General features: G+C 41.8%; 3 protein-coding genes and 2 long non-coding RNA genes across 5 annotated transcripts in view; 2 read left to right on the top strand and 3 right to left on the bottom strand.

Moving 5' to 3' along the window:
- Positions 1 to 122: 122 nt before the first annotated feature.
- On the bottom strand, positions 123 to 6,648 carry LOC105570179 (protein pigeon). Its single transcript, XM_012027183.1, has 10 exons — positions 6,469 to 6,648; positions 6,031 to 6,167; positions 5,646 to 5,961; positions 4,729 to 4,985; positions 3,133 to 4,298; positions 2,519 to 2,851; positions 2,202 to 2,416; positions 1,884 to 2,093; positions 1,341 to 1,412; positions 123 to 1,272 (listed from the first exon to the last, which is right to left on the bottom strand). Exons 1-10 carry the CDS (start codon positions 6,524 to 6,526, stop codon positions 1,202 to 1,204), a joined length of 2,835 nt encoding a protein of 944 aa, XP_011882573.1. The 5' UTR covers positions 6,527 to 6,648; the 3' UTR covers positions 123 to 1,201.
- A 187-nt stretch (positions 6,649 to 6,835) lies between these two features.
- Positions 6,836 to 9,767, top strand: LOC105570178 (glyoxalase domain-containing protein 4). Its single transcript, XM_012027182.1, has 7 exons — positions 6,836 to 6,925; positions 6,989 to 7,155; positions 7,242 to 7,291; positions 8,063 to 8,328; positions 8,659 to 8,814; positions 9,199 to 9,374; positions 9,455 to 9,767. The coding sequence occupies exons 2-7, from the start codon at positions 7,066 to 7,068 to the stop codon at positions 9,572 to 9,574; spliced, it is 858 nt and encodes a 285-aa protein (XP_011882572.1). The 5' UTR covers positions 6,836 to 6,925; positions 6,989 to 7,065; the 3' UTR covers positions 9,575 to 9,767.
- On the bottom strand, positions 7,431 to 8,058 carry LOC105570177. The gene is made up of 2 exons (XR_001009571.1): positions 7,975 to 8,058; positions 7,431 to 7,910 (listed from the first exon to the last, which is right to left on the bottom strand). It is a non-coding gene; the product is annotated as an uncharacterized LOC105570177 (long non-coding RNA).
- On the bottom strand, positions 8,239 to 10,267 carry LOC105570176. The gene is made up of 3 exons (XR_001009570.1): positions 9,807 to 10,267; positions 9,315 to 9,391; positions 8,239 to 8,316 (listed from the first exon to the last, which is right to left on the bottom strand). It is a non-coding gene; the product is annotated as an uncharacterized LOC105570176 (long non-coding RNA).
- A 185-nt stretch (positions 10,268 to 10,452) lies between these two features.
- LOC105570175 (poly(U)-specific endoribonuclease homolog) overlaps positions 10,453 to 11,029 on the top strand; it is a 4,381-nt gene continuing 3,804 nt past the window's right edge. Inside the window, exons 1-2 of the mRNA XM_012027181.1 lie at positions 10,453 to 10,584; positions 10,869 to 11,028. Coding sequence (XP_011882571.1) covers positions 10,524 to 10,584; positions 10,869 to 11,028 — 221 coding nt within the window. The 5' untranslated portion in view covers positions 10,453 to 10,523. The remainder of the gene's footprint in view (positions 10,585 to 10,868; position 11,029) is intronic.

Here is an 11,029-nt window from a genome sequence, read left to right on the forward strand (position 1 = left end):
ATCATCGCATAAGGAGGAGAGGTGTCGAGTCTGCTCTTTATAACTGCACCTTCTGCACTCGAAATGACCCACGGGGAAACAAAGCAGAAACAACATACGAAAAAAGTGACTGAATATTCCACTTTCGTTATATAAATTTAATGAAAAGCCGTTCAATCGTTAAATTACAACTTGGGGAAATTATTTTAACAATAGAGTTTTCTTCGCGTCTTACACCTCTAACAATAAGTAAAATATAAAACGACACACGAAGACAATTTTTACTATAATTTGCCTTTTATTTATTGACAAATTTTGTGCTCGGCATTCATCCTTAAAATTCACATTTTATAATAATCCCCGCCGATACGTGAAGTCAGGGGTACCACATTTTTTTTTATATTAAACAATTAATCCTAAGACGTTAAATTTAACAACGAATGCAACAACATGTATTAATGTACAATACACCGATAATAGACAAATCATGCTGGTCGCAAATATGTATAATTCGCTATATCACATGTCTTTGAGATACTAAATTGACAATATCAAATCACATATAAAAGATGTGCACCAACGAAATATTGACTTAATATTACGGTTTACTCGATTGCCCAAGTCCTTCTCTCCCGCGCTTGTTACACTCACGCAGGAACGTGCTGACAAAAATATAAAAAGGACAAAGTAACAATAGCACAAACGCTTTTTCATAGATGATAAAAAAAAATCACTATTTACCCTCACACTCTCTATTTCTCATTCTCTGATGGTCCACGCGAAAGAAAATTGTTCGCACGAAAGGCGAAAAGTTGCAAAACGCGATCATAAATATCTGCAATATGCAGTACCTATTGTTAGATAAGCGTGCCAAGTAACTGGATTCCTGTTACTTTCACTTATCGACTAAAAATCGACCAAAATCATCGATTAAAGTAATCGCTAATGGTAACTGCAATGGCACTTGCTCTACTTTGGAGATTCTTGTTGAAATACAAATTATTTATGGTAATGTAAGTACTTCTTGTCCCCTCTTAACTAAAGAATTTAATACCTAGATACAGAAGATTTAAGAATTATTAAAGTTTAAAGTAGGATCTCAGATGCGTACAGATCCTACGTGAATTTGCCGCCCAATCACTGCATTTGCTTTCAGTAATCACTGAACGAGTCGACGTAGTTAAAAGGCGTTTTACGATTATTACGCTAAACTTAATTTCTATTAGAGAAAGTCCTCGGTAGATGTTACTGTCGCTTCTATCAACAGCCCGAAATCCAATTCTGCAAGACTAGCTGCAAAGTGAAAGTTACATTTCGTAAGTGCGCTTAGGATAATTGTGTGTCGTTCAATTAAATCTTACCTTTCGCAGTAAGTAAATCCAAAAAGGTGTCCAGTGGTGACAAACGATCTGCCGAAGGAAACGCCGCCAAGCCTGAAAACAATTTACGCGTGTTATCGTACAGATTGCATTTATCGAAATCCCAAGTAGAACAAGTTAATCACAAAAACGCCAATGTGACATTAAAATGATGAATTTTACGTCATAAAATGATGTAACATCAAGATTTACTTTGCAATGACCGATTTATAACATGCTGTTTTATGATATTCGCGATGTGTATAATATATTATTACAGATTACATGATCAGTCATACATTATGTTTATCTTATATTACTTCGATTTATTTTTAATGTATAATATTTAATTAACTTTGCTTTGTAAAACAAGATCATTTTTACAACATTTTGATGTCTTAATGATGTCACAAACAGGTCTTGGTGGGCTATTTCGACGTCACCATGATGCATAAAAAATTATCAAAAAATGATGTCATCTTGACGTTTTCATGACTAATATGTTCCACTTGGAATATTATTCATATGTATATATATTCTTCTCACTGTTATGATGATTACGGTGTTGTAAAGTCCGACTGCCGGTTCGACTCTGGGACACCTCGCCGCACAGAATGTTGGCAGCGTGTTCTCTGGCTCGCAACATTAAGCTAACTGGATGCAGCCATTGATTCAAAAGTCTCTTTGCGCGAGACCGTGGCAGCAAGGACAGCAACTTCAATTTCTGAACGACATTTTCTTTCGTATCGCTGATATCTAAATGAAAGATCGTCTATGTTGAAATGTTCGTGCATAGTTCCTCTACCTAGTTTATGCTTGAAGATTTGTGACGTACAAGAATACAATTTTTTGCTGCACACGTACCAGCTAAGATAATCTTGGTGACGTCCACTTGAAGTTCAAACACCGAGCGTTCAATGTACTGCAGAAACATTGAGTATTTGAGAGTACGGTAGCCGAGGTAAGTGAAAAACGACGCGAATCCCTGCGGTGCTGGGAAAGCGATGCTCTCTATGGCGTACCTATATCGCTGCAAGAGCATAAACAATAACCATCGTCTCGCTTCGTCCAACTGGTCTCTGCAAGAATTAATATCACGAAGGTATTCAATATGGAGCAAACAAATGCTCGACAATCAATACAGTGATATACAATTGCGCTAAAATAGGGGATTGTCTTACACGAGACTGAAGCCACGTTCCTGCTCGATTCTCGGGTCAACGCCGGCTGCTCTGCAAAGTATTTGACACAATATACGCGAAGCTTCCAACTGCGCGGCCACGTATCTCGTGGCCATGGCGTGAACGTGCAACGGGGTGCAAGAACCACGCGTGTACATGGTCGACGTGTGCGTGCCGTTCTTTAGAAGATACATCGAAAGTTCCCGCAAATTAACGGACACAATGTGCTCCTGCTTCGAGGCGGTGCAGCTCTCCGTCTCGTTAAACGGTAGGCCCGAGTCCAACTTGATGTTTCGATTGCCCATGAAGTCTCCAAGCGGCATTGCAACAAATCTGCAATGCCATCATTTGTCGAATGACCATCATTTACGAATCTATATTATAAAAAAAGTTCTGTACGAAGGTAAAATGCTCATGTTAATTTTACAAAATAAATCATTGTGTATAAATGACAGAGATATATAAACTACAAAGAAAATACAAAAAGTTAAATATATATTTCCGATTCTTTATCCAACAAACACTAAAAGCGCGGTTTGGAACTTGCATTACTTTCACGTTAACACGTGCATGCAGTTAGTTATATGGAACTAGGACACGAGTAATGTTATTACCCTCCACTTGGAGACATCGGAGTGCTGCATCTGGACAACGCTTCTGGCTGATAACAAGCTAAAGAAACCAACAGTTTCTCCGCGATATTACTAGGTCTGAATCTCAGCTTGTCGCTACCATTTTTACTCAACTGATCCCACAATCTAGTCCACAAATCGCTACGATAAGGAACGAGCCTTTGCTGCGGCGAGAGCAACATTACCGACGTGTTCCAGAGTTTCTCGTGGCTCAGCGTGATATCCAGATCGTTCATCTTTATATCGAACGTCATGTAATCCCCGATGGTGGTAACGGGCAGCAGTGACAGCAAGGGGACGGTATCCGCGAGGAGATTCTTCTGCACTAAAGCGTAAGAGTTGCCTATGAGGATTTCCTGCATAAAGCGCGGGATATCCAGGGAGCGGGGCTTCTCCGCGACGATGGACATCAGCTCCGCGATTGTTTCCATGTCGTTTTTGTGGCAGAGAAAATAATGGAGTATCCCCAAGCGGATCTCCGCCGAGGTCTCTTTGCGAAAAACCTCAATGAGAAAGTCCGGGGGGATCGTCAACTGCACGAGGTCCAAGGTGGGCAAATCTATCGTCAGTATACTCGCGTTGGAATTCGCGAGCAAATTATTCCCCTCCGAACTGCCCTTGCCGTCTGTATTATGGTGCGAGTTTCTTCTTGCGGCTTTGTTAGCATTGTCCAGGTCGAACAACGGCACCAGATAAGAGACGCGGGATGGAATCGACGGTGGCGGGCCGCACAGTATGTGGCAGCAGGGCTCGTGGTTCACGCCGATCTCGAGGAGGTGCGCGAACAGCCCCGGCACGAACACGATCATATGGTGGCTCTCGTAGATCGCGAAGGTCGGCCTCATCAGCTTGGCGCGCGACCACGAGATGCCCGGTATAACGCAGTGGATCACGCAACTGTGATGCAGCAGCGTCACCGAGTACGCGAAGTGCACCGTGTTGGACTCGTTCAGGGAGTTGAGCACGTGCTGCGGCGGCTGTACGGGCCGGTAAAGATAGTAGTGACAAACGCAGACCATCCCCTTGGTGTCGGACACCACTATGAGATCTAGGGAACAATCGTGGACTCGCAGGGGTATCACGTCGTCCTCGTAAGTGCCGCAGCTAGAGGACGGCGACAGTAGCGGTAAGTTTAGTGGGATATTCAGCTAAAAAGATACAACGAGTCTTTTTTACGCCAATGCAATCGCCATGCATTTTGCTACGGAGTTCAATTTAGCAGGCACATGAGATGTAAATCTAATGTTACATTATGTTAATCGCCTCTATGCAGACTGTTAGTAACAATCGCAGATACGTGCAGTACCGGCCAAAATTATATCACCTTTAAGTTTTCTGATAACTTTCGTCAAAGTGCGTCGAATGCGTTTTCAAAATTGTACAGCAGACACTTGATAACAGGTGCATTTTGTACGAGACGAAGGGTAATGAAATTTGACGAAGTACACCATGATTCTCGCATTTTTCATTTGTACACTTTAAAACTAGTTATGCTAAAAAATCGAGAGGCAATAATTCTGGCCGGTGCTGGAGATCCAGAACTTTGGCCAAACGTCGTTCTTATTGACGAATGCTCACCACTGTCTCGTGAGGCAAATTGTCGTGGAATTGCAGCCCGCTGAGGGTCGGTTTCGAAGACCTGGAATTATTCTCGTCGTCGTCTTCAGTGACCACGCTCGTGGGAATTCGTCGATGGTGTATGTGGTAAAGGACCTGGTTAATCATATCCCACTGGGCCCACATGAACGTTTTTACAAGTGTTTCGGATTTCAGTTCCTTTATCGGCCTCGGGTGGCTTACGGACGTATCGAAATGGGCAGCATACGTCAGAATACCTTGAGACAACACAAATCATAAGGATGTGGCCAAGCGATTATATCAATTAAATAAAATTAGCATAAAATTCGAAGGTAAGTTAAGACCATAAGAGTCAATATAAATGAAATTGTTCGCTAAAACAATGTATTTAACTTAGCACATTTAAATTGTATAAGAAAGAGGCGAACGTTTCGGGCCGCTTTTGGTCCCTCTTCAGCGCACACAATTGTAACGAGATCGGGAATAAAATAGTATCATGATCGATTATAAATAAATGGATATAAAATTGTTAAGCTGTACATTTTAATGGAAGTCAGCAATTCTAAGCGATTAAACTTAAGTACAAAGAGGGTAATTAGAGGGTAATTGAATTAAAATTGAAAGTGGATTGTAAGACGAGGTAAGATTTGGTGTTTCACAGCAGCTTAGAGACAATTGGAACCGTCAGTGTAACCGAAGTGTGCAAGTGCTGCGTTATGGTTGATTAGTCTGAGAGTCGAAAGTGCCATGTCGGTGAGATTAGGTCAAAATCGATGTTACTCTGTTCAGATCTTAAATTGAAGAAATTAATATAACTGTACGTCTCTTCGCCTATACATTTTAACGGTACATTTTAAAGCTTGGTGTTTACGGCAGCGAAGAATCTCGTCGACCGCCTGCAATCAGGCTCTACTCACACTCGTGATGTATCAGCACCAGAAACTTGTCCACGTCCGGCTGCTCCTTTTCCCTGTACAGAAATTGTACTCGCACTTGCTTGGACCTCTCCATCTCCAGATCGTGCACTCTGGCGTCGTCGGTCGTCAACTCTACAATGTATACTCTGTAGAATTCGCCGTGGGACACGTGTTCGTGATCCGAGCAGCGATCCTCCGTCGCAGGAACCGACGTCTCCTGGTGACTCCTCTGCTTCGTCACGTATCCCATCAGGGTGCGACTCTGGTTGACAGTGGCTTGGACGATGTTCAGCACCTCCGAGAAGCGGCGCAGCACCTGAAATCCAATCGACGTCAAAGACATCCGCTTGGCGGCGGGAAGATCCTCCTCGCTCGCGATCCTCACCTGTAATTTATTGTCAGTCTGGTCGTAGCGGCCGACCACGGTGCACGACGTACACGAACCGTCCCTCTCTGATTCCTCCACCCACCCAATGAGTATCGAGCCATCCTTCTCCTGCCCAAGTAGCTTCCATTGCTCGGCTGAGGAAACAAAGAGAGAGAGAGAGAGTTAATCACCTCCTCTTGATAAACAGAACTTATTCAAGTCCCCAATATTACATCTGGCCAAGCACTTAATGCTAGCACGTCTAGACCATGCAAACGTTTCATTTCCGATATCAAACGCTGGGCAGACAACAGCACGAGAGACGGCATTAGACGCGTAGCAAGATGCTAACACCTTTTGTTAGCAATATGAAAGCAATTTGCGCCCACACACTGGCTATCTGGGAGATAAGCCACTCCAGCAATCGCACTTTCCACTTGACAAATTGACAGTTACCTGCGCTGGCGTTTTCCGACAAGAGCAGGCATAATTTCGCCGCGAGGTTCTCTATCATATCTGCCGGAGGCAACGGTCCCCGAATAACTCACGTCCCCTCGAGCGTCCACCCGCGTTTCAGCAGCGACAGCGAAGAAAACACGTTTCTCTCCTAGGCGATGCCACCGTTCACCTCGAATCCCCGTTGTCGTCTGCTGCAGTCTGCTGCGAAGTCGAGCGAAGTCGAGCGTAGTCGAGCAAAGTCGAGCAAAGTCGAGCGAAGCCGAGCGAAGCCGAATCGCCGCGGGATCGGCGAATCGACGCACCGCGCCGGGTTGAAGCTAACGTGTCATTTAATTCAATCTGACAATTCCGTCGAAACATAGAGAAAAAGGCAGTCTGCGTTCAGAGATTAAACCGAAGTGGATAACCTAACCTAACCTAACCTAACCTAACCTAATCAAGTCTGCTCTGACAGGTATGTTTACTCCCTCCTCTCGCCCTCTCTACTTGGAGGAATTACGCGTTTTTTCCGTTCCAGTCCGCTGCTCGGCTTGCTCATCGTTAGTTAGTCGCTCGCGATCCTCTCGTGAACGAAGCACGGCTTTTGTGGGAGAAATGATTGCCGGACGTGCGTTGCATTTTGTGTTGAAGATCCCGGATCGCGCATTAACGGCCAAGTTTTACCGCGAGGTCCTCGGGATGAAGGTAAGATTTCGCGTTCCCGCTTCGCTCCCTTTTCTCTGCACCCTCTCTTCGTCGCGAGGCTCAACTTGTTGATTGTCTGGTCGCAGGTGCTGAGGCACGAGGAATTCTCGGACGGATGCGAGGCCGCTTGTAACGGGTGAGTAATCTCGTCACTCGTCATTGCGGTGTAACAATAATTTTTGTCATAACAACTCGCTCTTTTCGAAGCAACGAGGAAAAGAACATTTCTAGCGTTGTACTAATCATAGACGGGATACAAGATATAGGACTAGATGTATGTCAATTATGGATGTGTATCTTTATATTTTTCTGACGCCTTTACTTTTAAACACAAAGGAACAAAGGACTAAGGTCTGGTTGTACCACTATTGCTTAACTTTAAGCTTAGCTTAATTCGTTCTTTGTCTCTTTCCAAGTGTTCTTTGTCCCTTAGAAAGGGACAAATATGAATTAAACTAAGATTAAAGTTAAGCAATGCTTTAACATTAAGCTTAGCTGAATTTGTTCTTTGTCTCTTTTCAACTGTTACTTTAGAAAGAGACAAATATGAATTAAACTAATTGTCAGATTAAAGTTAAGCAATGTTTGGTGAAGCCAGGCGTTAGTCTTTTATTCTTATGTGTTTATTACATGTAGGCCTTGTGAATTTGATTAGTCGGTTAATCCTTACTTTCAATTTTCTTTCCCAAGATATATGATGCGTATCAAGGCTGTTCGCAACCTTCGTCGATATCCACACTTGCAATTGCCACAATCTGTAATGTTACAATACAAATTTTATATTATAACTGTCTTCTGTTGGTCAATCAAATCGCTTACGGTTGCTTGCTGGTCAAATTGTTTAACCACTTGCGGTTGTCGCGCTGCTCTGTGAGTGCGGTTCTTTCATCCCTTTTTATTTTTGCAGACCGTACGCGAATCGCTGGAGCAAAACGATGATAGGGTACGGCCCCGAAGACACTCACTTCGTGATTGAGTTGACGTATAATTATGGGGTCAAGGAATACGAATCTGGGAACGACTTTAAGGCCATCACTATTCGTTCGAAGGACGCGCTTGAAAGGGCGCGCGCGAAGGGCTGGCCAGTGCACGAGGAAGACGGCAAGTTTGTGATACAGGCACCCGGTGGATACAGATATTACATTGTTAACGAGCAGCAACCTGCCAACAGCGGTAGATACATAGCTTTATTCACCGTGAAGTTATAATGTAAATCACTTTGTGAGTGAGTCTGTAACTTACAGAATACAGTTATAAGCTAAAGCCAACGGCACGCGATGCCATTTTTCCCTACTGGATTGCTTACGAGAGCCAATAAGGACGCGGAGTTTTAGATCGGATGACGAGGCTAAATCCTGTTCGACTCTCGTAAGCAATCCAGTAGGAAAAATAGTATCGTGCGCCGTTGGCTCAATACACGAGAAAGAAGATAAACAATTGTAATGTCACATTTTTAGCAAAGCTATTACTATTATTTTTTAATGTACTGATTGCTTCAAACAGATCCTGTTGAGAAAGTAACTTTATCCAGCTCCAACCTTGAACGTACGATTGCCTATTGGAAAGATATGTTGGGATTAAAGGTGTTTGACAGGAAAGATAAAAGCGTATTGATGGGCTACAGCAAAGATCAAGCTAAACTTGAATTTGAAGATATTGGTGAGTATATGTAATATATATTTTAAATTTTGAGATTAAATTTATAATTATCGACTAATAGCGAATTCAGTTGCTTGCACTAGTGCGCCAGTGCGCACTCAGTAGTGCACACAGAGGCTTGTTTACAGTCAATTCTTATATTCAAGAATCGTCTTAAATATCTCTTGAAATATTTTGTAGCCAGTAAAATGATCTATGTGGCATCCATACGGATCATTTTTCGGCTACATACTCTTTGAGCGTGTATTTAAGACAAAGTTAAATATAAAAATCGACTATAAACAGGCCTTAGTGTGCATTCAGTGCACACTAGTGCAAGCAATCGAATTCGCTATAAGTGTTTTGTATTTTTGTATGATTTAAATTATTTATTTGGTGTATCAGGCACTGAAGTTAATCATGCAAAAGCATATGGACGTATCGCTTTCTCGATACCATTTTCGGAGCAACGCGCGATCCAAAAGGCTATTAAAGAAAGTGGAAATAAAATCTTGACCGACCTGATAACTCTAGATACACCGGGGAAAGCTTCCGTGAGAGTTATCATTCTTGCTGATCCGGTAAGTACTTGCGATGCCTAAAACAAAACGCCGTGCGGTCGCATTTTATAAATCTTGTATGTTTTGTATTTGTTTTCTAGGATGGACACGAGATCTGTTTTGTAGATGACGAGGGATTTAAACTGCTCTCCGTTCCAGATTATCCGAGCGAAGCAATTTTAGACAGATGCATTAAAAAGGAGGCGACGAATAAGGCGTGAAAAACTACATGTTCTATCGCTGAAGTATTATTTGTAATTTGAAACAAAAATAATATTAAGTTCAGACACTAATGGTGGTGGGATGTAAGTTGTAAAGAGTTTAATACTTAAGTGATGCGAGACATATCAAAATGAAAATAAATGTAAATATGCAAATAAAAAATGTTCTCGTTTTTTGTACGACTGAACTTAATTTCTTGTATCAAATTGCGCGGGATTAAATATTATGTACCTGCATGCATATTTATGGTCAAAGAATTATCGCAAATGTCCATAGGCCATATTCCCCAGTACTTTGGTATTCGAAGTTGTACTCATGTTTAGTATTAAATGACATCTCGAGCTGATTACAAATATGTCGGTGCCAAAGTGCAACTCTTTCCCGTTCTCGCGAGAAAATCCCTAAGGGCCCCATGGTCAGCAGATGGTGCCTGGCCATGGGATTTTCGGGCCCATTTTCTCGGAAAACACGTACACTTTGGCACTGACGTATTTAATCAGCTCGACGAGATCTGTCGAGATTTGATGCACAATCACAACTTCGAGTGTGAAAAAATAGAGGTGAACAACTTGCGGGCACTTTTTAATTAAATTTGATTACACAGCAATTTAATATTAAATTTCTCAATTTGGTTGGGAATCTTGTATGAGTAGAAAATTTGACACTCGTGATCTTTTCCTAGAAATAAGAGATACTGACGCTTAGGCGTAGTAATTCTTGCGATACTGGCGTTTATCAACTGCAATTGAAAGCATTTAATTGTATTAGTGTGGGATCAATGGGTCAATAACGTAATCTTTCAATGTGCCTGTAGTATTACTAAGAAATACGCAATATACTAAGAAGAGATGCTGATAAACGTAAGAAAAACATATGTATATTTATCATTCCACAGCCACTAAGCACGCCAGTTTCTTCAAATCAGTGCAAGACTTTCGTTGTTTCCACATGATAGAGATGAACATCCGAATCTTGCTGTTTCTCTTTCTTCTAGCGCTTCTTGTAACCGGTAAGTAAAGAGATATACAATACAATTTTCTATAAAAATATACAACTATATTAAAAAGTATATCTTTAAATGTTTTCCACACAAAACTTGTACAAATAGTGTTATGTCTCGCGCCAAGTATTAGCTAGCTAGATTTTATTACATTGAGATAATAATTTGGTAAATTAGCCTAGGTGATTTTTTATTTTCTAACTTTTTCAGCCGCGTATCTTAAATAAACTTTTTAATATATCGGTGAAAAAAATAACGCGTAGATTTTATAAACAAATCTATTTTATTTTTAGACGATGTGAATGCAAGATTTAGTTTCTCGCGAGGCTCGTCAGGACGAGGCTCGTCATCACGAGGCTCGTCACGAGGTTCATCTGGATCCGGCTCATATGGACGTTCATCAAGTACTCACACGAGCTCAACTGGATATGGAAGTTCATCTGGTAGACATACG

The sequence above is a fragment of the Vollenhovia emeryi genome, unplaced genomic scaffold (genome assembly GCF_000949405.1).
Source record: "Vollenhovia emeryi isolate VEMERY1.0 unplaced genomic scaffold, V.emery_V1.0 DF939121.1, whole genome shotgun sequence".
NCBI lineage: Eukaryota > Metazoa > Arthropoda > Insecta > Hymenoptera > Formicidae > Vollenhovia > Vollenhovia emeryi.

What these genes read in the sequence shown, in the direction of transcription:
- LOC105570179 (XM_012027183.1), bottom strand. Translation starts at nt 6,526, where the DNA reads ATGATAGAGAACCTCGCGGCGAAATTATGCCTGCTCTTGTCGGAAAAC. An exon ending in GAACGTGGCTTCAGTCTCGT is followed by an intron (nt 2,417 to 2,518) that starts GTAAGACAATCC and finishes TAATTCTTGCAG; the next exon opens with AGACCAGTTGGACGAAGCGA. An exon ending in ACACCGTAATCATCATAACA is followed by an intron (nt 1,413 to 1,883) that starts GTGAGAAGAATA and finishes AATTGTTTTCAG; the next exon opens with GCTTGGCGGCGTTTCCTTCG.
- LOC105570178 (XM_012027182.1), top strand. Translation starts at nt 7,066, where the DNA reads ATGATTGCCGGACGTGCGTTGCATTTTGTGTTGAAGATCCCGGATCGC. An exon ending in TGCGAGGCCGCTTGTAACGG is followed by an intron (nt 7,292 to 8,062) that starts GTGAGTAATCTC and finishes TTATTTTTGCAG; the next exon opens with ACCGTACGCGAATCGCTGGA. An exon ending in GCAGCAACCTGCCAACAGCG is followed by an intron (nt 8,329 to 8,658) that starts GTAGATACATAG and finishes TGCTTCAAACAG; the next exon opens with ATCCTGTTGAGAAAGTAACT.